This window comes from Bos indicus, chromosome 19 (assembly GCF_029378745.1).
Source record: "Bos indicus isolate NIAB-ARS_2022 breed Sahiwal x Tharparkar chromosome 19, NIAB-ARS_B.indTharparkar_mat_pri_1.0, whole genome shotgun sequence".
In the NCBI taxonomy this organism is placed as follows: Eukaryota; Metazoa; Chordata; class Mammalia; order Artiodactyla; family Bovidae; genus Bos; species Bos indicus.
Window position 1 is genome coordinate 28,171,716 of NC_091778.1, and position 25,149 is coordinate 28,196,864.

The following is a 25,149-nucleotide window of genomic DNA, read 5'->3' on the forward strand; positions in this document are numbered from 1 at the left end:
AACTGTCTTCTGTTTTTCTTTAGAGACTGACAGCAGACTCTAGGCTGCCTGACAAGGCTGAGACGGCTCAGAAGAGGGGTCAGGGCTGGGCTACGTTTGCAGCTCCTCTTCCTGGCTCTATCAGGGACCTAGGATGGAACTCCAGCCCCGCCCCCACCCCAGGCCCATTCTTTGCTGGAGCCTTGATCTGCAGGTTCCTCCAAGGCCCCCTTCAGGCCATTCTGTTGTGTCTCGGGGGAGGTGATGGGTGTGGGGGGAGAAGGATCTGACTTTACCAGACCCATCCCTATACTCCCACCCGGGTCTCCCTCCTCACCCGGGTCCCAAATAACCAGGCCACACACTGGGTTTCAAGTATCCGTCTCTTCCTTTCACTCTCTCGAAAGAAAAAATAAATAAATTGCAGAAGGCGGCAGCATTTCCAGTCTTCCCCTGGCTCCCAGACACCCGACCCCCAACCCTGCCCCCCCTACCCTCCCCCCCAACATTCCCACTCCCTAGACCCATCCCTCCCCGTTCCCAAAAGAAAAAAGGAAAAAAAAAAAAAGAAAAAAATCCCAGGAAAAAAAAAAAAAAAGCCACAGTTAGACCTTCCACTCATGCAAACCGGCAAAGAAAAAAGGTAGGGGGCATGTGGAAGGCAGGGGGCCCATGGTGGAATCCCCCCACTAATCCCCCCAAAACCACCTTTGAGAAGAAAAAAATGGAAAAAAAAATGAGAAATCAAGGGACCTGGGGAGTTATGATGGGGTCAGGAGTGACCCCAGACCCTGCCTCGGGGGGAGCGCGGAGGCCTGCAGCCCTGCAATGGGTGCTCCTGGAGGGGGGCCCTGACTTTCGGAAAGTGTGTGGGAGGAGATGGGGGAGAGCAGGTGGCCCCCCAGTGGGTCTGTGTGTGCGTTGGGGGCGGGCAGGGGCAGGAGCAAGGGGTCCTAAGGAACCAGGGCTCGGGATCAGGAGCCCGGGGCTCCCCCTCAGACCCCGGGTTCCTGGGGTTCCGCAGCCCAGTTCTGGGGTGCAGGGATACATGCAGAGGAGTGTCCCCCCTCCAATGGGCTGGATCCAGTTAGAAAGGAAATAAATAAGAAGGGGTGGGAGGGAGGCTGGGGGTTGGAAGGGCTTGGGCAATTCAGTCCAGACCAAGGGCCCAGGCGGTAGAGGCAGGGCGAGTCCAGGCCAAGCCAGGGCAGGAATCAGAGTCTCTCTCGGGCAGGGACCCAGATGTAGGGGCCTGAGAGGTCCTCGATGACTCGCTTCACCTTGTGGTAGATCTCCTCAAAGCTGTCGCCCTCCACGATGGCTGGGGGCGGGGGCAGGGAGTCAGGCCCAGGGCAAAGGGCACCTTCTCCTAATTCTCCAGTCCATGAGCCATGGGATGCACCCACCCAAAGGGGATACCTCCTTCTAAACCACCCACCCTGTGGGGGCCCCGCTTTTGAATCTGTGCCAAAGGCACCTCCTGTGCTGGCAACGGGCTAGCCACAGCCTCACCTGAGAAGCACTCTGTGAATTCCTGCTCCAGCTTGGTGGCTCTGTCGAAGGCTTTGCGGGCTTGCTCCTCTGTGATCCGCTTATTAATCTCTCTGTGGAGAGTGAGAGAGACACAGACCTGAGGGTGGGTCCTGCCCTGCCTTGATCTCCTCTGTCCAGGGATGTTAAGTTGCAACCACTATTTTCTTTTTTTAATTTTTTTAAAAAATATTTATTTGACTGCACCAGGTCTTAGATGGGGCATGTGGGATCTAGTTTCCTGACCAGGGAATGAACCTGGGCCCCATGCATTGAAAGTACAGAATCTTAGTCACTTGACCACCAAGGATGTCCCCACTATTTTCTTATTTAGAGCATGAAGCAAAAAATACAATTCCCAATACCCTCTGGGGCCACAGATGGGCCCCCTCCCCACGACCCACCCCAGCCAGGTGTGGCCACTTCAGGGACCTCTCCAGAACCTCATCCTTCCAGCCAGAAGCCCAGTGAAGGGATTGACTCTAACTCCCAAGAGCCCCAATGCCTAGCAGGTGTGTGCCCCAGGGGTTGCTGGGAGTTGTAGTCCCGCCTAGCCCAGGGCAGAAGAGGAGGGAAGAGGCCTGGGCTTCCCTGGGCCCTCTGGGTTCTAACTCCAATTCCCTTCAAAGGCTGCTGGAGCTGCTGTCCAGAGTTCTGATGGAAGAGCTCAACACAGAGGCCATCTAAGGCTCGGGGCTTGGTGTGGGAGAGCCGAGGGGAAACCCCCTGAGACCATACTCACAGAACATTCTCCAGGGAGCGGGGGCGGATGAAGATGGCGATAGGGTGCAGGTGGGCCGCCTGCAGCCGCCGCACGGCATTGGCCGAGACATCGAGGATGCAGTGCTTCCCCTGGGGGCAGGCAGGGTGGGTGGAGGGGGACCAGCAGGTGGTGGGGAAGGACAGACAGAGGTGGCAGGACAGGACCCACACACAGGACGTGGAAAAGTGGAAGACATGAGATTGGCCAAAAGGGAAATGAGATGGATATCAAAAGACGCGTGGGCAAAGAGAGTGGAGGCAGGAAGGGTATAGACAGACAGAGTGAAAAAAGGAGAGGGACAGACGGAGAGCAAGGGAGGGGCCCGCACAGGAGGGAGGGGATGGAGGGAACAGGGAGGACAGGCAGGGAGGGGACCCAAAAGATGGCGCAGAGCAAGGCCAAGGGGGCGGAGCCAGGCAGGTGGGGCAAGAAAAGGAAGGAGAAAGGAAGTAGGATAGAGGGGAGGGCAGGGAGGACGGACAGAGGACAGACAGATGGAAGGAACAAGGAGAGACAGATGGGAGGGAGGAGAGGCAGATGGAGAAAGGGGCCGTGGAGGGAAGAGGGCAGGGTGGCGGCAGCAGGGAGAAGGTGAGGGCAGAGGAGTGGGAGAGGCAAGTGGAGACCCCAGGAAAGGTGAGGGGAGAGGGGAGAGGGCCAAAGGGAAGCCAGCAGGAGGGAGGGCCCGAGTTGTGGGGGGCCAAGCCACCAAGGACAAGGCCACAGGAAGAGAGGTGAAACGGGGCAAGGAGAGGGAAGAGGGGACAGATGGCAGCATGGAGTTTGGGGTCAGGGACCAAGGGAGGAGGGGTGGGGGAGCAGGGCACCAGAGAGCAGGCAGTCAGACAGAGTTGCCCAAGAGGAGGAGGAGGTGGAGTGGAGACCCAGCAGGGAGAGAGACAGAGAGAGAAAGAGAGTTAGAGAGCTGAGGAAGGCCATGGGGGGAAGGAGGAGGAGGACGGGCCGTGGCTCCTACCTGCTCTGCCACCTCTCGCACGGACTGGACGCTGGTTCCATACAGGTGGCTATTGTACTGGCCGGCCTCGATGAACTTGTGGGCCTGAATGTCCTTCTCCATTTTCTCCCGGGACGACACAAAGTGGTAATCCCGGCCATCTATCTCGTATTCCCGCTTGGGCCGCGTCGTATCTGCCAGGAAGTCACCCCACCCACCAAAGATCTAACCACCATCCCTCCAGCTTCAACCTTGCCTACAGCGACCCCCTAGGAGAGCCCAGCTGGTCCTCCAGGGAAGGGGGCTGCTGGGGAGACCGAGGCCAGGAGAGAGGGGTGGAGCTGCCTCCCCCAGCACCTCTGGGTCGTCCGAGTCTCCGGCCTGGGACGGTCCCGGTGGACATGAGGGTGGCTGAGCAGCACCCTTGTCTGAGAACCCCTGTGTTCGGAAGTGACTCTGCCTGTGACCCCTTGGGCCCCACCCCCCACCGCCCCCCAAGGCCCTGCACTTACGGGGAACACAGGATCCGAACTTGTCGGGGAACTCGGAGAGGAGATCATCGTTGGCGCGGTCCTTGGTGGGCCCGAGGATAATGATGGGGCGAGCATAGTGCACTGAGGAGAGCGTGGTGGTCAGGCAGTGGCAGAGATCAGGGTCAGGCAGGGGGGAGGGGCAGAGCCGGGGGAGGGGGCTGGGCCAGGGCGCGCTGCCAGGGCTCACCTTCCATCTGTGTCACCGTCTCGTAGCTCAGAACCGAGTCTTCTCGACCTAACAGGAGGCAGGGCATCTACAAGTGCCTTGGAGGCAGGGGATACAGGGCCCCCACCGGCCTTCCCGAGGACTCAAGAGAAGCCCAGGGCCCCTCTCCCCGCAGGTCTTCCCAAACTGACCCAACCTACCCTGTGATCCAGAGCTGGAGCCCCAATCCTAGGGAGACAGAGCAGGCCATGCAGTTGGTCAGGAGTCCAGACCCACGAGCTCCACCGCCCTGCCCACCTCCGCTCTTGCACCAGAGCTCCCGGCCTTCTCCACTTACCTTGGCCTTTAACCGTGACCACTCCCGTCGCTCAACCCTGAGGAATACATGGAGGGATGGGGGTAGAGAAATGCCCAGTGAAGGGCCCTCTTGCCCCTACCCCCAGGGCAGCCGAGAACTCCGTCTCCCAGCAGCCCCTGGCCCCATGCTCCTAAATGCGGTGTTTGTCCCAAGGGCTCATGTGAGTCGTGGTGCCCACAAAGGGTCAGCAGACAGATCCCCAAGAAGTTGGGGGTGGACCCACACCCTCCCTGCTGGCTGCCCACCCTGGGGCCCTTGGGAGCTTCAGGGGCAAGAAGGCTCACCGCCGCTTGCTGGGGATAAAGCCGATGTCATCAGTCTCGCTGTCGGAGTGGACCCGCCGTGCCTGCCACCACTCCTCATCGCTGGCATCAATGACATGAAGCACGTCCCCGAAGCGGAAGCTCAGGGCCTGGCTCAGGAAGCCGCAGTCCTTGGTCTTGTCATAGTCAAACAGGGCCCTGGAGGGCAGGTAGCCTCCAGTCAGTCTGGTGAGGGCCAAGGCCCCTGAGAGCCCAGAGGTTCTGCCTAGGGGTCTACAGACCCGCATGGCCACTGGTGGCTTTCCCAGAGATACTGTGGATTCTGATGAACCCCAGAACTGTGTGGGAACCTAAAGCTCTACAACTATGAACAGCCATTCAATCCTCGCTGTGTCAGGGATCAGACAGCCTACGGATCGGGGGCAATTTTGAGAGTAAGATTGAGAACAGCACCCTCCTAAGAAAGCAGCTGCCACATGCATGCATGCCAGTCACAGGGGTAACACGGACCCAAGTCCGGCTACCCTCAGCAGTAGAGTAGCCTTAAGTGACAACCTGTAAGTGACAACTCCAGGGTCAGGACAAGGGAAGGAATGACTGCAGAGACACCAGAGATGCCAAGCAAAGCACCAGGGCTAGAAAGATGGGAAGGGACTCCAGGATCATCAGCATCATCTGGGAGTCAGAACTGACCAGCCCCGGGAGCTAACTGGACCCGACAAAGAGAGAAGGGCCGAGCGAGGCTCCGGTTTGAGCCAGGTGTCTCGGCAGACAGTGGTGCCATTCAGGAAAAGAGACACCGACCGGGCAGGACAGAGAGCACGAGCGCACGGGAGAAGAGGTGAGCTAGCTCTGGGGCATGCTGAGTATGAACACCTGTGGGACAACCCAGGGATGTGTCCAGAAAGCAGATGGCTGGAGCTGCAGGTCTGGACCATGGGGAAGAGGTCAGGCCTGGGCTGAATGCTCTGAGAGACACTGGCAGAGCGAGCAGAAGGGGAGGCCATATGAGCAGACCGGGAGCCCAGAGGGAGGGAGGGGAAGAAGCTCAGACAAATCGCCTACACCTGGGCAGACAAGAAAGAGGAGCCAGTGGGAGGAGCCCTAAGAAGGTAGCAAAATGCCACCTGGGAGACAGGGTCAGCTTGGAGAGAGTGGTGGTCCACTTCCCCTGGAATGTGTTATCCCATGGGGCTGGGCAATATTCCAAAAGTTGAGAGGCCCCCTGCTCTGCCAGGCATTAACCTTTGAGTTACCAGACTGTGTGGCAGCTGGGGGTCCTGGGGGAGTTGCCAGGGTGACTAGGGGCTAGGAAGCAGTAGGGATCACTGAGGCTGAGGCTGTTTTCTAGTCGCTAGGGAGTGTTTCTCAATGCTAACCTATGCGTCTCCAGCCCTGGAGTGGGAGGTAGGACAAGAGCCAGGCAAGACTGAGGAGGGAGAGCTGGCTGGGGGATGAGGGGCCATGAAATGAAGAGGGGCCCAGCCAGGAAGCATCTGACCTGATATAGAAACCCCTTTTGGGGTTGCTCCGCAAGGAGGCAGTCCCTGAACCCAGGCTGCTGTTCATGAGCTGTTCCCGAAGGTCATGGATCTTGGCCTCGAACCGGCTGTACTCTGAGGAAGGACAAGAAGGTTCCTGAGCTCTGGCCTCCCTACTGTCTCCCTCCCTACTGTCAGCCTCTCCCCTCCCCCTCCCCCGAACTCTGCAGAAGCCAGGAGACAGAGTTCTGAGCACCATCTGAGAGGCGGAGCTTCAGGCTTGGTTATTCCTGTTTAGTTACTCAGCTGTGTCTAACTCTTTGCAAACTCATGAACTGTAGCCCGCCAGGCTCCTCTGTCCATGGGATTTCCCAGGCAAGAATCCTGGAATGGGTAGCCATTTCCTTCTCCAGGGGAATCTTCCTGACCCAGGGATTGAACCCATGTCTCGGGCCCAGTACCTTCGGGTTTATACTGAGCGATGATCGTGACTGTCTGACCCGCGTTCTTCAGGGCAATGGCAGCCTGCTCGTGGCTGGCATTGCGGAGGTCAACGCCATTGACCTAGAGAGAGCGGGGAGAGCTTGAGTCACTGGAGATGGGGGCCGGGCTCCAGCCTACATGAGCCCTGGCTGGAGGGGAGGGGGTGGTCCGGGCAGGGGCTGGTCTTCCCTTACCGAGAGGATCTGGTCCCCCTTCCGCAGCTCCCCACTGAGGTCTGCGGGGCCGCCGGCCAGGATGAAGGAGATGAAGATGCCTTCACCGTCCTCGCCACCCACGATGTTGAAGCCCAGGCCCGTGGAGCCCCGGTGGATCACAATCCGCCTCGGTTCTCGGGGGACGTCTTCCTCCCCCAGCAGGTCCTTGGCCACGGGGGAGTAGCGCCGAGGGGAGGTGGGGGTCATGGCGGTGGGGTAGTCAGTGCCCAGGTAGCTGCTGTGACTGATCTCATTGTCCAGGTGCTGGGAATAAGCTGAGGGAAGACATGGGCGGAAGGACGGATGCAATGGAAAATGCACGGAGGGAGACAACGCCCACCACTCCACCTCCTCCCGAGGAAAGCAGCAGAACCAGGCTCAGGGGAAGGGCACGTCACTATGCCAGAGAAACAAGGCTGGGGTGTAAGGGAACATGATGGTCACAGCAATGTCAGGGAGCAGGAATTCAAAGGGCATGGTAGGGGTGGGTTCTCCTAGGGGCGAGTGGATCTGAAGGGTACATGACCTAGGTATGCCAGGGGTATGGAGCCAAGGGGAATATTAATACCAGGCTTTGGGGCTTTTAGTTCAGTTGAACCATTTCTCATATCATCTATAAAATTCCTCTCCCTGTTTCCCCCACTTCCTGGTCATTCACTTGGTGAGAAAACTAGGTCATTTGTCTAGCAGAATTTCCCACCTTCTTTTAGGAAATAGTGGGAAACCCTAACAAGTAGATCACTGCTTACATCCCTGCCCTGCATCTCCTGTCAAGTGGTCACCTGTGTAGAGACTCAAGTTCAATTTTTGACAGAATTATTTCCTAGATGCTGCTGCATACTTTCTGCATCACGACATGATGCGATGTCAGGTTGCGTTTTTTGAGATACAAATCCATAGGCTGGGGTGTTGTCAGCCTGATCCATTCATTATAAAGCTCGCCATTAGCCTCTCACCTAAGAGTTTTAGCAGCCACTGACCATCACTGCCTGGACTTGACAGTTCACTGAGGATGGCAAATAGTGCCCATGTATATTTCTTTTTTTTTTTTTTTTTTTGAGGAAGGAACATTTATTAGTCAGAATTTGTCTGTAAAAAAGAATGTTCCCCGGTCAACCACTGGTCACTCTACGGTGCAATATGCATAGGAAAAGAGAATAAATGCTTGACTCTTACCCTTTGCTTGCCAGTATTCAGAATGTACAAGTTCCCTAGCATCTTCCAAAGGTACCTAGTTGTTTTGAAGTATCCTTATAATCCTGTAGATTTTTAAATATTTACTGAGTTTTGGTTGAATGGCCAGTTTCAACTTGGCTCCTGCCTTTGACACAACCCTTGAATATCTTCCTTGCTTTCTTCTTTTTTTAAAGGTTTAAAAGATAACTTGTTCTTTTAATGCTTTTGCTAGAAAATGGGAAAGTTCTCAAGTGAAAACTTGGTGGTTCAGATGGTAAAGAATGCACCTGCAATACAGGAGACCTGGGTCCGATCCCTGGGTCAGGAAGATCCCCCCGAGTAGGGCATGGCAACCCACTCCAGTTTAGCCTGGAGACTTCCACGGACAGAGGAGCCCAATGGGCCACAGTCCATGGGGTCACAAAGAGTTTTGCTAATATGAAAGATGTTACAAGTTCATCTTACACATTCCTTGCTCAAGTCTTAGATCTGGCCCTTTCTCCAAGGAGCCAAGGTTCCCTCTGATAGGTTATAGTGTCTAGAAACAAAGCCATGTGATTTTAATATGGTCTTACAGTATGATTTCAGATTTGGATGAAGTAGTCACATCTCATTCTTTTCCAAAAATTTCTTAGCTCTTCTCCCAAATGTAATTTTCCAGTTGGGGGTGGCGGGTGGTGAACATTAACATTCTGATGAGGATTGCATAAAATTAGAGAAAAACTTGGAGAGGGTTGAGATCTTTAGCATATTATGTTTTTTGCATCAGGAAACATGCTGTGACTTTCCAGTTCTTTAGTGTTCTTTTATGCCCTTCAGTAAAGTTTCATCATTTACCTGATATAAATCTGACACAGGTCATTTACTGATATAAATCTGCCCTCTGATCAAGCTTATCTTTCTAAGAATTTTTTTAGAGATGTTTTTAATGTGAACCATTTTTAAAGTCTTTATTGAATTTGTTACAATATTGCTTCTGCTTCATGTTTTGGTTTTTTGGCTGAGAAGCATATGGAATCATAGATCCCTGACCAGGGATTGAACTCATACCCTCTGCATTGGAAGGTGAAGTCTTAACCACTGAGCCACCAGGGAAGTCCTCTAAAAATTTTATAGCTTTTTTCCTATAGCAAAAAGGATCTTTTTACCCATTATATTTTCTTATTGCTAGGAAGTCACTAGTTCATGCTTTTTATCTTACATATAGCCACATTCTTAACCCTACCTATTATTTTTAAGGTTTTCATTTAATTTACTTAAATTTTAATCTAGATGGACATAAGTATAACTTACAAATAAGGATAAGTTTGATTCTCCCCACTGAAATGTAACATTTATTCTTTTTTCTCTTGCTACCCTGCCTGAAATCTTTACAGCAGTGATTCGCAGCAGGGTAATTTTGCAGCCCCCCTCACCCCCAGGGGACATTTGGAAAAGGGGACAGAGGATGAGATGGCTGGATGGCATCACCGACTCAATGGACTTGAGTTTGAGTGAACTCCCGGAGTTGGTGATGGACAGGGAGGCCTGGCGTGCTGTGATTCATGGGGTTGCAAAGAGTCGGATACGACTGAGCGACTGAACTGAACTGAACTGAAAGACATTTTTGGTTGTTCTGACTGGAGGGGAAGGGTATCACTGTCATCTGGTAGAGGCCAGGGCTGCTGTTAAACATGCTATAGTGCACAGAACAACGCCCCCCACAACAAAGAATTGCCAAGTACAAAAATGTGAATAGCCCCAACGTTGAGAAATCCTGCTCTAAAGCAATGTGGACTAACAGTAGCAGGAAGAGGCTTCCTTGCCTAGTTCCTAACTTAATGGACACACAGATAGGATTTTATCATTACAATGTGTTCACTGTTGATTTCTGATAACACTTTTCAATCATGTTAAGGAAAACTCCTCTGTTCCTAGTATACTAAGTTTCCCTTTCAGAATATGACGTTGAATTTCATCAAATGCCTTTCCCACATCTGTGTGAAATGAACTTACTGTTTTTTCTACCTTTTTTTTTTTGCCAAGCCACGTGGCAGATGGGATCTTAGCTCCCCAAAGACCAGGGATCAGGGATCGAACTGGTGGCCCCTGGAGTGGAAGCATGGAGTCTTAACTGCTGGACTGCCAAAGAAGTCCTTCCCTTCCTTAACTTTTTAAATACAATGACTCATACTTAGAGGTTTCATAATATGGAAACACCTTTAATTCCCTGAAATGAACCCAACTTTGTGACAACGTTACTCCCTTAATATGCCCCTGTGTTTGTTTTGCAACTATGTCATTAGAAACTTTTACATCTCTGTTCAGAAGCAAAATTAACCTATACTTTCCTCTTTTTTTTTTGGCTGAACCATGGGGTTGCAGATCTTAGTTCCCTGACCAGGGACTGAATTCAGGCCACAGCAATGAAAGCCCTGAATCCTAACCACTAGGTCACCAGGGAGCTCCCTACTTTCTTACATTATCCTTGTGACCATTTTCAGATGCCCTTATAAAATGAAATATGAAACGTTTTATCTTTCCCTATGCTCAGAAAAAGCATAAGAATTACCTAGTCCATGAGGATTTGATAAAATTAGCCATAAAACCATCTAGTGCCTTCGGGGGGAGGGACTATTGACAATCTTTTCTAGTTCTTTGACGGTGACCAATTTTCCATCTATTCTCCAACTAAAGGAAGTGATAGAGGTTCTGGCCAGTTCAGGGGAAGGATCTGAAGAGGCAGGGTCAATGGGGATGTCATGGGGTGACTGGTGGGGGGCATGGGGAGCTCCAGGGTTTGGAGGGCTCTCACAGGTCGTGATGTCTGGGGGAGCATAGCTGTCACTCAGGTAGGCATTGCTGGGCTTGGCCACCTTTAGGTAGACCACATCGTACGTGTTCTTCAGGGCTGCCACGGCATCCTCATGCATGACGTCCTCCAGCCCCACGCTGTTGACCTGGGGCCAAGGGAAGCAGAGCTCAGACAGAACCGGAAACAACCTCAAGATGGACGTGCTGAGGGCGAGCCCATCAGGAAGGTTGAGCAGGCACCAGGCCAGCAGGCAAGACCCAGGTGTGGGCTAGAAGAGTGATGGGGGCCCCCACTCACCGCTAGGATCTTGTCTCCGATCTGTAACCTCCCGTCCTTGTGGGCAGCACCCCCTTCGATAATCTTGGTCACATAGATGCTGTTATCTCCAGGGATATGTTGGTTCCCGACACCTCCAGCGATGCTGAAGCCAAGACCTGGGTGGAAGGAGGGCAGAGGTGGGTCCCCAGGTCCCCTGGGGCAGAGGATAGCAGGAGGGGGGTGGCAACCTAATTGGGTCGCTACCTTTAGGCCCCTTGATGAGCTTGATCTCCATGAGCTTCTCAGCCGGAGGCTTCCGGCGCATGACGTAGAGGCGGACAATAGAGCCTGCCTCTTTGAGGGCCTCCACCGCCGCTGAGTGGGTCACCTCCCGCACGTCCACTTCATTGACAAACAAGATGCTATCGTTGACCCTGAGGGCAGCAAGGTGGGCCTGAGCCAGGAGCTTCCTGCCGCCCTGGTCCTCCCTTTCAAGGGAGCCAGCATCCTAACCCGTCTCCTCTCCCCACCTGAGACGGCCGTCCTGGGCTGCAGCCCCACCGGGAATGATCTTGGTGATGAAGATGGAAGGGTCATCGCCGATGTGGGGGTTATCAGTGCCACCTGCGATGCTGAAGCCCAGACCTGAGTTACCCTGGGCAGAAGGAGGGGAAGAGGGTCAGCTCCCCTCACCGCCTACTCTAGACTGGGTGAGAGGGGAGGGGAGAGGGTTGGGGAGCTGTGACCGGAGCAGGAAGGGACAGGGTTAAGAGGCTGGCCACTGAGAAAACACAGGCACAGAGAGAAGCACAGACAGGGGGCAAGGGGGGAGGACCTGGGCTGCATGAGCCTGCTCACCCTTTCCAATGTGATCTCCTCGTATTCCATTTCCCCCTCTGTCCCGTTCACCTGCAACTCCAGCACGGGCCAGAAACACAAAAGCCATGAGACAGACTTCCTGCCTGAGCACCTGACCCTACCCTGCTGCTGGGACTTGGCCTTCCCTCCTCCCTTCTGTAAAAGCCCCCAAATCTAAACAACTCACATATCCTGGGGCTTCTAGGGTATCTGTGTTGACAATCACAGGGGGAGAATTGGCCTGTGAGGGAAAAAAGGAGATGAAAAGCTGCCTGAGCCTTGGCTCAAGAGGGAGCCCGTAACCAAGAGACCCCCCCACCATGGCTACCCTCTCAGCCTCTTAACCTGGCCCGCTCTGTTCCCCTCAACTCTCTGAAGGACCCAGCCTTGATCCACGTTACAAACACACAGGTACACGTGCTGGCCCCAACTCTGCCCAGCCCAGGCCCCCTGCATGTGGAAGGAGGTGTCTGAGAAGCAGGAAGAGAGAGACAGCCAGATGGGGGAGCAGCAGATGGTATAGAGCCGGGAGTGGGGGGGGCCGGCTGGGGGGGGGGGAGCTTCTCACCGGATGTAACACCACAGAGTGCTACATGCCTTATGTACTACACACACATACCACAGGGCTCCTGTCCATTAGGTCCTACCCCATCCCTGTCCCTATCTACCCATCAACACCCAGATCTTTTCATAACCCTCCCTCAGACTTGCCCCTCATTTTCACACACATGTGCCCTAAACCCTGGGCCCCTGGAATCCGGGGTTCCCCAAGATGCAGGCCCCACCCTCCTTCTCGCTCACCCACCATTCAATCTACTCCTTCCTCTTGGGATTCTGTTGCCAAGCAACGGTATCTAAGCCCAGCCAGGGCCTGGGGAGACCCACCTCCTGGAGGCCTGTCGCCAGGACAACGGGAGGAGGAGATGGGGCGTGGCCTAAGAGCGACCAGATTCCCAAAGGCCCCGCCCCCCCTCCCGCCCCAGGTAGCCCGGCCGAAAGAAGTCCTGGCTGAAGAGGTTTGAGGGCGCAGCGCCTCCTGAATAACCTTCCTTCCACCCTCCCTTAAGCCCCTCACCCTACGCAGTGGAAAGAACGTCAGGAAAGGGGAGTGGTGAAAGACATCCGGGTCCTAGTCTCTCATTACTCTTACCCCCACCCCTGGCCTATTTCATCCGGGAAAGGGTTAAAGTGGGGTGTGCCCAGTTCCCTGACGTCAGTCGCCTCGACACAGCAGGGTCTCTAGATTCTAGGGCAGGGCCGCTTTAGGCCGGTCCTAGGGGCTTCCCCAGTTGCCAGGGCAACCGAAGCCATGTTTCCATAGCAATGGGGGAAGGCAGCCAAAAGCCTCCTTCCGGGGTCCCCAACCTGTCTCCTCCTTAAACAAATATTTATTTGGAGCCTACCAAGCGCAAGGCACTCATCAAGGATTCCCCAGACTCCTCGCTCTCTCCTTCCCAAGGGGTCTTTCTTCTCTCCTACTGCGATATCTCAGTACTACATATTTTCAAGCTCCGTAATAGATTTCATACCCATAAATATATTAAATCCATTCTCTGACCCTTCAAATCTCAGCAAATGCTACTGTCCAGCCAATAGCCACTGACTGCCAACATCCCATCCGCGTGTCCCTCCTCTGTCCCACAGCCTGTCCTCAATTGCCATCCCCATCCTTACCCTAGACGTTCCTGCCCCAGGCTCCATCTTTTATCCCCAACTACCTTCATCTCATCTCATCTGCGTAGCTGTAGATAAAACACCCCTCTCTCCACCCGACACGATATATCTTCCAACCCCAGCCTCCATTCTCCATCCTCTTCCCCGCCCTGTGCCCCTGTCCAGGCCCATTCGGCATCAGTCTCCTGCTCTTATCCTCCATCCTAACTTATGATTCCTCAGAGAGATCACCACCACTCTCCCTTACTTCATTCTCTGACCCTCAAGATTCTATACCCAAATCACAATCCTTCATTCTCAACCCTCTGAAAACTGAGGCTTCTCCTGTCCCCCGGCTCAGGCCTTGTTGTGGGTCCTCCCTCCTACACCCAGGGCCTCCAGCACTCACTTCCCTCTGCTTCCTGGATGCAGATTCCAAGTCTCCCTACCTCTGTACGACCACTTTCGCTCCTCTTCTCCTCCCCTGGGGACTGAATGGCCCCATCTTGAGGAAAAAAAAGCATCTCTAGTCTTCTTTCCTTAGTCCTTGAAGCCCTCAGCCATCCACAGGAATCCTCTGCACTCATCTCTTCCTCTCCTTGCTCTCGATCAGCTCAACCTCCTCCCTGATACCACATCTCATCCTTGCCTGTCTCCTGTCCTAGGACCTCTAGGCTTCCTCTCGTCTCTCCACTTTTCTACCTGCAGGAAAATTGTATTTCCCTCTCCAACTACTCTCCTACCACCTCCTTCTCACCCCAGAACCTACTGCAGCCCAGCCTCTGCCTCCTTATTCCCAGGCTCAGGAACTCAGGAACCTCCTCTCCATCTTCTTGGTGAAACGTCGACAACTTCCCCCTTGCCGGGACATCCCACAAGATCCTAGAATCTCACCCCTGACCCCAGTGTTCCTCTGAATCTCACAGCCAGCCTGGTACACTTCATTCCTCCCAGCCTACACCCCCAGAAGAGGAGACTGAGGGGGAAGAAGATGGGAAGTGGCCTGGAGAATGGAAAATCTCAAAAACAGGGCCTCCCTAGGACTGGAGAAGGGAAAACATACTGTAGGCACAGAAAAGAAGGGGAAACAGGTGGTGGTGAATAATAATGGGGGAGGAGCACAGAAAGAAATCTGCATGGAGGTAGAATCCAAGAGGAGGAGAGAGAGGAGGCATAGGAGGAAAGGACAGAAGTGATGAGTAGGGAGAAAGGGAGCCGGCTGACCCAGGCAGAGGACTCATCCTGGCCAGAGCCTGAGCTGGGGATCGGGGAGAGGAAGAAGGAGAGTGCGTGGGAGGAAGAGAGAGACAGCATCCAGCACCAGCCAGCAGAGAGGAAAAGGCAGCGAGGAGGGAGGGCACAGGAGGGTGCAAAGGCCGAGGCAGGGGACAGAGGCAGAAACGCCGGGCAACCAGAAATCTCAGGCCAGGCAGATGGAAAAGGCTGGAGAGCCAGGCCCAGAGGCCGGAAGCGGGGGGAGGAGGCAGCGAAGGGCCAAGAGCAAATGAGGGCAGCAGGAGTTCTGAACAGAGCTCAGGACACAGAAAATGGAAACGGAGGTCGGGGTGTGTGAAGGAATGAAGAGGGCCCAGGCGCGGGGAGCATCCTGGGGAACGCACACATCTCAACGCACGTGCGCGCGCACACACGCAGACACACACGCACACACACAACGGCTGTAAACTCTACACCCTCTGCCACTTGCCTAGCCTCTGTTTCTCCTCTTTGGGAACCAGGTGTTTCCAACGCCCCCAATGCCCCCTCCCCTGGCCCCAGGAGCCCAAGCCCAGCCCTCCAGTCCCAGCCACCTCCCACCTCTGGCTCTCGCCCTACCGGGCCTTGGGGATAGTTGTAGCTCCGAGGCTCCGAGGGCTGCACTGGGGAGGGGGCCGCCTGAGTCTCCTACCTTGATGGGGGAGAAGTGGGCGTGGCCCACGACCCCTTGGACGGCCTCGAGGTGGGACAAGTTCCTCTCCGCCACGTGCACCAGCTCGGGGGCGTTTACCTGGTTGGGGAGGTGGGCCGGGCTGTGCTCCAGAGGGGGCGTGTCTTCATCTTGGTAGCGGTATTTCTGGGGACGGGGACGGAGGCGTCACGGGGGCCGGCCCAGCGCCTCGGGCTCCAGGCGGCCCGCCCCGGCCGCGCCTCCGCTCCCCAGCCTGTGCAGTGCGGAAGGCCCTGGGGCCTGACCAGCTCCTCCCCCTCCCTGTCCTCCAGCCCATTGGCTCCCCTCTCTCCACCCTCCCCACAGCCCCCTCTCCCGCCAGGTCCTTGGCACCTCTCCTCTCTTCCCAAATCCGCACCCTCCCCGCAACTCTTCCAACTCCCAGCCTAGGACCCCCGCCTTCTCCCCAGCACACCCCTCTTCTGAAGTCCGTTTCTTCATCCCTTCCCCAGAGCTCCAGCCCCTCGGCCACGTGCACCCCTCCCCTTCTCTACCTCCATCCCCAGCATCTTTGCTTACCTCATCAGCTCCCCCCCACCCCCAGCTTCCTCTATACCTTAAGCCCATTCCCCGTGTTGTAACCTCCCTCCTTCGAGTTGCTTCTCCCATTCGGTACTCCACCCCACCCCACTCCAGCCTCCTTGCCTCAGTCTCCCTACTGCAGCCTCTGCCCCAGGAAGAAATCACTCCCCAACACTTTGCATGCCCCGGGCAGGGACCGCAGTCAAGCCCTTCAACTAGCAGGTACTTGGCACCAGCCCCCCTGGCAGGACAAAGTTAAACCGGTCCAGCTGGCCTTGCTGGTTCCCAAGTCTTCGGCAAGGGGGCCCCAGGACTCCCCCACCTCTACAAATGCCCAGAGGCCAGCCAGCTAATCGGATATACTAGAAGAAGGGGGAGGGTGGGGGAGGAACAGAGATGGTAGGGCTCAGAAAGGGGGCAAGAATGGATGCCAGCTTCCAGGTTCAGTGACTGCGGAAGTGGGTAGAACCTCAGAGTAAATTCCTGGTCTCCCTTTGGCCTTTACGAGTGAAAGACCCAACCTGACCCCTGATTCCCCTTCCTAACTCACTGCATACCATCTCAAGGGCCTCCCTTACTAGCTTAATACAGACTCCAGTAAATGAGATTAACGGAGGGACCAGAGAGGAGGGCAGCTGGAAACAGTAATGAAGGGTAGCGCCTCTGCCCCTCACAGAAGCAAACCCTCCCCAAGGCCAGGTTCTGTGGAGGAAGGGGAGGTTACCATGTGTAGGGCTCTCTCAGAGACTGCAGAAGACAGAATACGCTCCCCAGTACACATGGGTAAAAAGAGAAGGCAAGATTTCCCTCTCAAAAAAAGTATCTGAAAAGCTGAGAGGACCCCAACATTCGGAGGACAACAGTTACAAAATCAAACTGGAGGAAGCTTATCAAGGTCAATGCCTGACACAGAGTATGATTCTGAAAATTCTGAGGATGAGGAACCAAGGCTGAGGATGTAGTCCACTTTGGCCATGGTTAAGGACAAAGTAAGAGGATAGGAAGAGGAAAATGGTCCATTAAGAGTCTCCAATCCAGAACACAGAGACAGCTGAGATCAAGGAGCACCTTGATACACTTTGTTTTAAGGCTGCACCATTAAGCATGCAGGATCTTAGTTCCCTGACCAGGAATCAAATCCACGCCCCCTGCAGTGGAAGTGTGGAGTCATAACCACTGGACCCTACCAGGGAAGTCCCACCTTGATATGTTTGAAGTCTTAAAGAAAGAAAAGGGGCTCATCAAGGTACACTTTGTTTTCTGGCCTTGGAGACAGACTTGGAGGAAAAACTCCTAGCTCCCTCCAGGTTTCCATACGAAGAACACAAAAAGTGGAAAAGGGAAGTTAGGGGAAGTAGAAATTAAATAATCCTCCTCCAAGCTGGGCCCTCTTGGGTAACAGAATTTGATGAACTGAAAGAGGTTGTTGTGCCACATTCTGAAAAGGTGGTCTTCAGCCTGGATAGTGCAAGAGCTGAGGGACAGAGCCCCAAAACTGGAGGGACCAGGGAGGGAAGAAGGAGACAAGGAGATTGCTCTCTTCTCTCTTCACAAAGCCTCCAATTCCCTGCGTGACAACTGAGGCAGGACCAAGGGTTGCAGCTTCAAGTTTTTGGAGTTTGGGACGCAGCAGGGAGGGTTTGAGCCCAAAGCCCCTCCATCTTCGCCCCACCTCACAGAGAAAATTCCTGAATCCCGATGAAGAAATGTCAGGATGCACACAATGAAAATGGAAGCGTGGAAAAGGACATTTCATTGTTTATTCTAGAGAGGAGATGAAAGAAAATTTGTAGCACACTGAGACTGCAGACACCTCTCCCTTCCCTACCCCCGTGGGGAGTGGGGTGTCTGGGACTGAGAAAAAGGCTCCTCCTGATCTAGTGACAAAGTCAGGGAGATGGGGAACAAGGAAAGGATACCAGAGTTCCCAGAATGTGGCTGAAAGAGGTTAGGGCCTATGTTCAGTCCCTGGAAATTTTTAAAGTAAATGTAGTAAGGAAAAACCTCTGGAGAGGTGGGGGTGGGAGAGTCATTAGGAAACTACAAACTGGGAGGTGGGGGTTGAGGTCAGCACCTCTCATCCCAGACTAAAGGACTACTAACGCAAGGCAGGCTAGGAAGGAGGGTCCCCTCTTTTACGCTACTGGGGCTCAGGGCCGTGACCAGCGACAGCTCCAGTGCAATTGGGACCAAGTCTGAACCCCCAATATATTAAGGCACAGGTAATATTATTAAGGTACAGGCATAGGATAAGCCAAAGGCCTGGGGTCGCTGTTGCTTTTCCCTTTGGCCCTCTCTTCATTGCCCCAGTTGCGAGAATGACCTGGAACGGAGGCTTGCACCCCCAGAATAGAGGGTTGTGAGTGAAAGTGAATGATCATAGGAGGGGCGACCCACTGCGCCTGTCCGCGAGACACTGCCACCCAAAGACCCCGCCAAGCAGAAGGAAGAGCGACAGCACTTGAAGGTTGCACCCCGAGATTTGGGGGGTCCGGAAAGAGGGGAGCGGGGCCGGAGCCCGTACCGCGGCACGTACCACGCAGAGACACATGGAGGCGAATCTGTTCCGAGTCGACATGGAGAAGGGGAGGGGGACTGAGGGGAGGGGATGGGTGGGAGAGCAAGGGTCCCGGGGTTGGGGAGGGGGAGGGGCAGAGGGGCGGGGGCTGCGGCGGCCGCGGCAACTGGAGGCTGCGGCCGGAGGTGGGGGGGTGACGGCGCCTGCGCAGTGCGGGAGAGCGTCACGATGAGAGAGAAGGGGTGCGGGGAGACCCTCTTAGCCATCAACTTCCCCGGTTCCAGCTGTTTCTCTGTGAACTCCACCGTGCACAGTATACTCCTATTCATTCACAAATACAGACATTCCTAAAATTACCAATTTAACGCTCTGGTTCTCTGGGATCCCTTATGCTAGCTAATCTCCCACCCCTAAAATCACCAAGCCCCTATTACGAAAGCTCCCTGGACTCTCAGGGGGCAGGGAAGCAAGCAGCACTTCTCCCGCTGAAGGACCCCCAAGGGGTCTAAACTGCCTCCCACAATCCCCTGCACCCAACCTCCCCAATGACTGTTAATGTAGACAACATCCCCACAGATGTCAAGACGCCTCCTATTTTAACCATCGGTATAGCCCCACAGGATAGCCAGACAACGTTTTCCAAGAGTTGAAGGACCACAGATCCTGTTGTGCCCTCAAATTAATCTACCCTTTAAATCATCCCTTTTAAAATTATATCTGTTCCCCCAGTCTGCTAACAGAGACCTTGAAATTAGTGCAGCTATTACCCTTGTTCTAATGTAAACATCCAAATAACCAGTCCTCAAATTCATTTGGGGTCCCCTCTCCAAATCCTTGAAACTAATGAGATACTCATGACTTTTCTAACATACCATGCCCCAGTACCACCAGATCCCATTTCAGGGAATACTTAAGGGACCTTAAAGTTGACCTTCTGAATTCAGTTGCAACCTCTTCAGTTTATTACCAGACTTCTAGATTAAGAGATATTTCTCTATTCCTTTTCTGTACTCTTTAAATGTGTACATTATTCCCTTTTCTGGCTGCCCTCCCCTACATCTCAACATTTCTACCCCCCCACCCGCCATGATTCTGAATTTCAACTTTGTTGGAAGATTACTCCCAAATATATCTATCTCCCCCACACCTACGTCTCAAAAAAATATTTACCAAAATAAGATCTGACCTGCAATTTCCAGTGGCCCACAAATCTCCCGTAACACCCCAAAATGACTGCCTCTGATTTCTTCCATTTTGTCCCAAACTGAACCCGAAAGCATCTCTTCTAAATATTCTCACATTGAACTCCCACCTTTTCAACTCTTAAAGCCCAGCGAGCAATCTCCTAAAATCTGCTTCTCTGACTTTTCTAAAATGCCTACAAATGGTAGAGAGGAGGGATTTCCCTAGAACCTGACACATGCCCCCTCTCTTCCCGTTGACTGAAATCTGTTAGATACGCCCCCACGATGACCCCCAAGGTCCTAGTTTCATATCTGGATAGAATGCTTGTATCCTCAGAGGGAGCCAGTGCAGAAGGGGTTGAACTGGAAATTCCTTACAGAAAAGAAAATGCACAGGCCCTAGTTCTCCACCAGTGGGCGCTATGGCCATTAAGACCCTCCCCCATCCCCCATTTCCTTTTTCCCTCCATTTTCCGTTTCCCCGTTGCCTGGCAACACAGCAATCAAGGACTTTGCCGTCGCCTAGCAACCGTCTCCCTGGACCATAGCGTTGAGGTAGGAGGTTGTGCTCTGATGAAATCTTAACAGTCCTCCATCTTAGGAAAACTGAGACGTCAGATCTCCCAACCCCCGGATTCTCCTTTCCAAAGACCCCTGCTCCCCGCAGTTTCTTAGACAACAGGCCCCTCAAACCCTGTCTCCTCTTTGCACATGGGACCACGCCACGCCCCTGCCGGGTCAGCCCCGCCCTCATTTACCCAGTCCTAAGGCCCCACCCCTTTCTGAGGTTGTTTGCCCGCCTCCCTTGGTAGAGTAAGCCAGACCCCGCCCACCTGCCTACAGGAGACCACGCCTGCGTCCACTTCCCGCCCATTCGCTCCCCCAGCCTCGCCCACACTGCCCCTCCGCCACGCCCCAGTCGACCAATGAATGAGGCCGTAGGCCACACTGCCCCGCCCCCGACACCTTAGCTTTGCCCAATAAGGACCACCCGGAGGGTTTAACCGCTTCGCCTCCGGGACTCTAGCCAAATACCCCCAGTCTTTCCCCACTTTCCTCCCTCCCCCACTTGTTCTGCTCCGCCCTCCGCCACCCTCGCCCGGCCCTCAAGTCCGCCACGCAACTTCAGTCGTCGCCGGTTACCATGGCAACGGCGGCAGCAGCGCGGGGAGTAGGGGGAGGGACGGGGGCGGAGTGGGAGAAAGAGATGCTCAGAAACACCGGCAGAAAGCGAGGCACAGAGTAAGATTAAGTGATAGCTATAAGGCAGAGTTAGCGCAAGGCACAGGGCCTGGCACATAGTGGGCATTAAATAAATATTCCTTAAATTACTGCGGCAGAAATCTAAATATAAGCGATGAAAGATGGAGGAATCAGATGTAGCTGGGAAGCTCAACGACCGCAAAGCATGAGCACCCTCTACCCCACCCAGCATTCTGGGGGAACAAGTGCCATGTGCCCCCCCTGCTGGCTCTTCCAAAGCTAACCCTCCGCTGCCCTGGATAGAGATGAACCACAACTCCCAACAGCCCGAGGGGCAGCAACCCTCTAACATTGACGGTTCTCCTGCCTCAAAGCCTTATGGGACTTGGAGTCCCCGCCATCCGAGACTGACAAGTTTTCCGGCCAAGGAATGTGGCAAGCCTGGGTCTCCACGCCTCTGTAAAACCCCAAAATGCATGATCCTCTCTGCGCAAGACTCTTTCCTTCGGGGATGCTCAACCCTGAGCTCCATCGAAGAAGCAGGATTCTTGAAGGGAGATGAATAAACCCACCCTCCCAGAATAGCTACCAATGCAGACAAGGCCCTCACCCCCCCTCTCATATGTGCGTTCACGTGTTGGAAGCAGAGCCCACACATTCCAACTGGCTTTCTGTGTACACCTGCACATAAGGGACCATAGCCAGGAAGCCTAAGGCTAAGGGGCAGACTAAGGGCAGGAGTCAAGAGGAACTGAGGCTCAGACAGACCTTAAAGGAGAGAAGGCCAGAGAAACTGAGGCACAAAAATCCACTGCATGGGAAGAAGAAGGAATATGGGAGAAAGCCCAAGCCCACAGAATGGAGGATAAGCAAGTAGCCCTCAAGAGAGGGTAGGGACTTGGACCTAGAGGTCCTCAGCCTTCAGTCTCCTCCAACCATGCTCACACATGCACAACACATGTGTAGATGCATGTGTATACATGTATGTGAGTTTGTGGCAGGGAACATGTGTGTCCTCAGCTCCCTGCCCTGAGAATCTGCAGTTCCCACTAAATATAACCCCCTCCCCAGCCTGTGACTCACCCAGACCCCGCCTCCCCGGCCCCCACTTCCTGTCCCACCCCCCAACCCCCAGCTGCCTGCCACTCGCCCAAGCCTCCAGGCTTCCAGCTTTCCAGTCCCAGAGTCTTAGAGCCAAGACCCAGGTATTCTGCAGCCCACCAGAAGCTTGCCAGTGTTCCCCATCCCGGAGTTCCTGCACTTGGCAGGCTCACAGGGACACCCTTGTACAGATCTTCACTGCTGCCTGCCTGGCCCTCCTCCTACACCTTTTCACCCCAGTAATTTTAAATCCAGGTGTCCTCCCCCACCTTGATCCCAAGGGTCAGGGGTAACAGGAACATTCCCTTCCATCTGCTCGTCTCCCTGTTTCCCAACCAGGGTAGATACAGTGTGGGAGGAAGTGAGGATGCTGGACACCTGCCTGGGCCACCCCAAAAATTTTCACCACGCACCTGGTACCCCTCCTCAAATCCCCTCTCCCCAAGCCTCTCATCCTCTTCCAAAGAAGCTGGCAACCTCAGCTGCTGCAGCCTCCTATCTCCCCAGGGAGTACCCCAACCCTAACCTCACCTGGTCCAATCCCTCAGGTGATTCTCTCAGGTTCCAGTTCCCTGACAACTCCCAACTATCCCTATTCCATACGACTGACCCTGAAATTAACAGTCCCCTCAAATTAAGAGCACCCCCAAATGCATATAAGATGCTTCTTTTATAATCTGAAGGCCCACTCCTTCCCTGCCAGCTGACACCCCCAGACCAGTCAGGTACTCACAACCAGTAACCTTCTACCTTCAACCCAGGAGCCCCCTGAAATTGGACAAGGCAACTGGAAGCCAGCTTGTCCCCCAGGAGGGAAGAGGAACCCCCCCTCACATAGTCCACCTTCTAACATACACCAAGCAGGGCTCCCATGTGAGCCAGGCTTCTCCTTAAATAAGTCTCCCTCAACATCATTGATGAACCTCAAAATCCACCAGATCCCCAAGTCACAGAATACCCCCCAATTTTCCATTTCTCTACAGGTACAAAGGGATCACTCCAGGGGGCACCTGTGGCCAAACCCAGCATTATCTCAGATGTGAACCCCAAACTAAATTATGACCCCCCCCTCCCATCTGCTGATGCTCTCATTCCAGGGCCCCCAGCCGCAGATTAGGCCTGACTAACCCCTCCCCACGAACTCATACCCTCCCCCCAGTTTACAGGCTCCCCTATCATGCTTACCTTGGTTGTCACTATACAGAGACAGTCCATGTTGGGGGGCCTGGCCGCGGCGGCGGGTAAGGGGCTCTGACTTCATCGGAATTTCGTTCCTCCCCTCCGTGGGTTCTCACCCCTCCCCCCTCCGCACCCCACTTTTGCAGGGGGGGCCAGGATGGGGGGAGGGGTGAGAGGGGAAAGAGGGGGTTGGAGAAGGGAAGGGTAGGGGAGCGTGGGAGGGAGGGGAAGGGGGCCCTAAAAGGGGTCCCCAGTGGAGGGGAGGGGGCTTAGGGAGTACACCCCGATTCTCAGGAGGGGCGGGGGCACCGGGGGCTGGCAGCCCCGGAGTTCGGGGGCTGGGGCATGAGCTAAGGTGGGGGAGGGGAACTGGATGTCGGGGAGCCCCGGGGTAGGGGAAGGTCTTGCCTAACGGCCAGGGGCTAGGGGCCGTGGCGGGGGAGTAGGGTGGGGGGGTCGGAGGCGGCAGCGGCCGAGGGAGCCGTGGAGCCGAGGAGGGAAGGGGAGAGAGGAGGAGAGAGGAAGCAGGGGGAGGGAGGGAGGTAGCGAAGAGCGAGAATGGGGGGGTGCCTCGGTAGAGTTAACTCCTTCCGCGCTGGCAGGAACCCGGATAATGGGAAAGGAGATGGAGACAGGAGCCCAGAGGCCCTGAGGCAAACATGGAGTCCCGGCCAGCCACCAGCGAGGACAGCAGAGAGGCAGCGAGGAGGGAGTTTATTTCTCAGAGAAGGAAGCACCCACCCAGCCTCTCAAAGACTGGGAGCACCCAGGGTGGTTGAGATACTGGAAAGAGGCCATGGTAGGGGGTAGGGAGTGAGGGAGGGGCTGGCAGGATGGAATCCCTGGGGGCCTAGGGCTCCCTCAGGATTTATAGGAAGAAACCTGAAAATTGATTGTGTCCTCGACTCTTAAGTGCCTGAAACTGGGGCAGGTAAAGAAGAGGGGGAAGCAGGAGAGCAAATGGACTACAGGACTGGAAAGAGAGCACTCCCCTTGCCTCTGACTCAGGAGGCCGTCCCCGGGGACCCTCAAGTCTCAGGTTCTTATTAGCAGTAGTTTGCTCACCCCTCCAGCCCTGCTGCACCCTCAGGAATTCAGAGCCCACCCCCCAACTCCCTTACCTGACTCTCTGAGATGGAAGCCTCATAATAGTCCAGGATGTCTGTCACAGGAACAGAGCTTGAGTTACCCCTCCCACCCCAGGCCTCCCTGGCCACCCCTGCCATCACCTCACCTCCATCCCCATCAGGTAAAAGAGGAACTCCTCCAGTCAACACTGGTGGACACTGACCCCTGATTTCCAGGTTCCCAACCAGCCCCCAAGTTCAGTAATCGCCCTCGCAAGCACAGGCCAGCCCTTGTCACTGCTGCCCCTCAGAAAACTGGAGCTACTTACCCAGCAAGGCTTGGAAGAGGTCACTGTGCAGCACCGTAAGGAGAGGGGGTGCCCATCGCAATAGTGGGGGTGCTAGGAGCCAGAGGGCCGACTTGGGAGCTGGTGAAATGCAAGTGAGGGGGAGGGGTTGGGCCAAGGAAGAGACAGAGGGACCAACACACTCACACACACTCACCTCCTCTTTCCCAGCCTTTGCCTTCTCACCCCAAACTCTCTAGAAAGGTCCAGGGAGAGGGATCCCTGGGTCCCAGGCCCCACCCACCCCCAGGCCTCCCCTTCACAAGGACGCCTGTTTTTCACCTCTTGGTCCTGGTCCCTCAGACATCTCTCTCTCTTCTCACTTTAATCTCTCTAATCCACCAGGGTTAGAGTTGAGCTGTCTTCTCCCCACCCAGTGTGAGCTGTCAGGTAAAGTAGGCAGTCTCTGACCCACCCACCGTCCCATTCTTCCGGGGTCCCCAGTTACTATCACCACCACCACCTTCCTCCTTATACCCTTGGCCCCTCTCCCCAAAGCCAGGCATGACCACTACATTTTCCTGAGGGCCAGGAAAGAGGATTAGCCCCAAAGTGCTCTGCTTTGGAAGCCCTAAAAGAAAGGAAATTGTCACTGTCTCCTGGGTTTGTCCTCAGTCA

The 25,149-nt window shown here is 54.7% G+C and overlaps 1 protein-coding gene across 9 annotated transcripts; it reads right to left on the reverse strand.

Moving 5' to 3' along the window:
- Positions 1–534: 534 nt before the first annotated feature.
- Positions 535–24,260, reverse strand: DLG4 (discs large MAGUK scaffold protein 4). 9 transcript variants are annotated; one of them, XM_070772962.1, is made up of 20 exons: positions 23,124–23,617; positions 15,372–15,536; positions 11,999–12,053; positions 11,813–11,871; positions 11,485–11,609; positions 11,219–11,388; positions 10,994–11,130; positions 10,697–10,841; positions 6,706–7,001; positions 6,490–6,592; positions 6,049–6,163; positions 4,569–4,745; positions 4,264–4,300; positions 4,127–4,154; positions 3,948–3,995; positions 3,740–3,841; positions 3,249–3,421; positions 2,252–2,361; positions 1,492–1,583; positions 535–1,300 (listed from the first exon to the last, which is right to left on the reverse strand). In XM_070772962.1, the coding sequence occupies exons 1-20, from the start codon at positions 23,151–23,153 to the stop codon at positions 1,194–1,196; spliced, it is 2,274 nt and encodes a 757-aa protein (XP_070629063.1). In that variant the 5' UTR covers positions 23,154–23,617; the 3' UTR covers positions 535–1,193. The 9 variants fall into 9 exon arrangements, 8 of the variants coding, with proteins under 8 accessions (XP_070629063.1, XP_070629068.1, XP_070629067.1 ...); XM_070772967.1 differs by lacking the exon at positions 23,124–23,617 and adding an exon at positions 24,239–24,260 and having other exon boundaries at positions 536–1,300; positions 11,813–11,863; positions 12,000–12,053; positions 15,471–15,536; XM_070772966.1 differs by lacking the exon at positions 23,124–23,617 and adding an exon at positions 24,239–24,260 and having other exon boundaries at positions 536–1,300; positions 15,471–15,536.
- Positions 24,261–25,149: the final 889 nt, after the last annotated feature.

Bases quoted from the DNA above. Each gene is read 5' to 3' on its own strand.
- DLG4 (XM_070772962.1), bottom strand. From the start codon at position 23,153: ATGGACTGTCTCTGTATAGTGACAACCAAG. The intron at 4,155-4,263 runs GTAAGTGGAGAA...CTGTCTCCCTAG, and splicing joins GGTCACGGTTAAAGGCCAAG to GATTGGGGCTCCAGCTCTGG. The intron at 2,362-3,248 runs GTAGGAGCCACG...GCCTGCCCCCAG, and splicing joins TGCGAGAGGTGGCAGAGCAG to GGGAAGCACTGCATCCTCGA.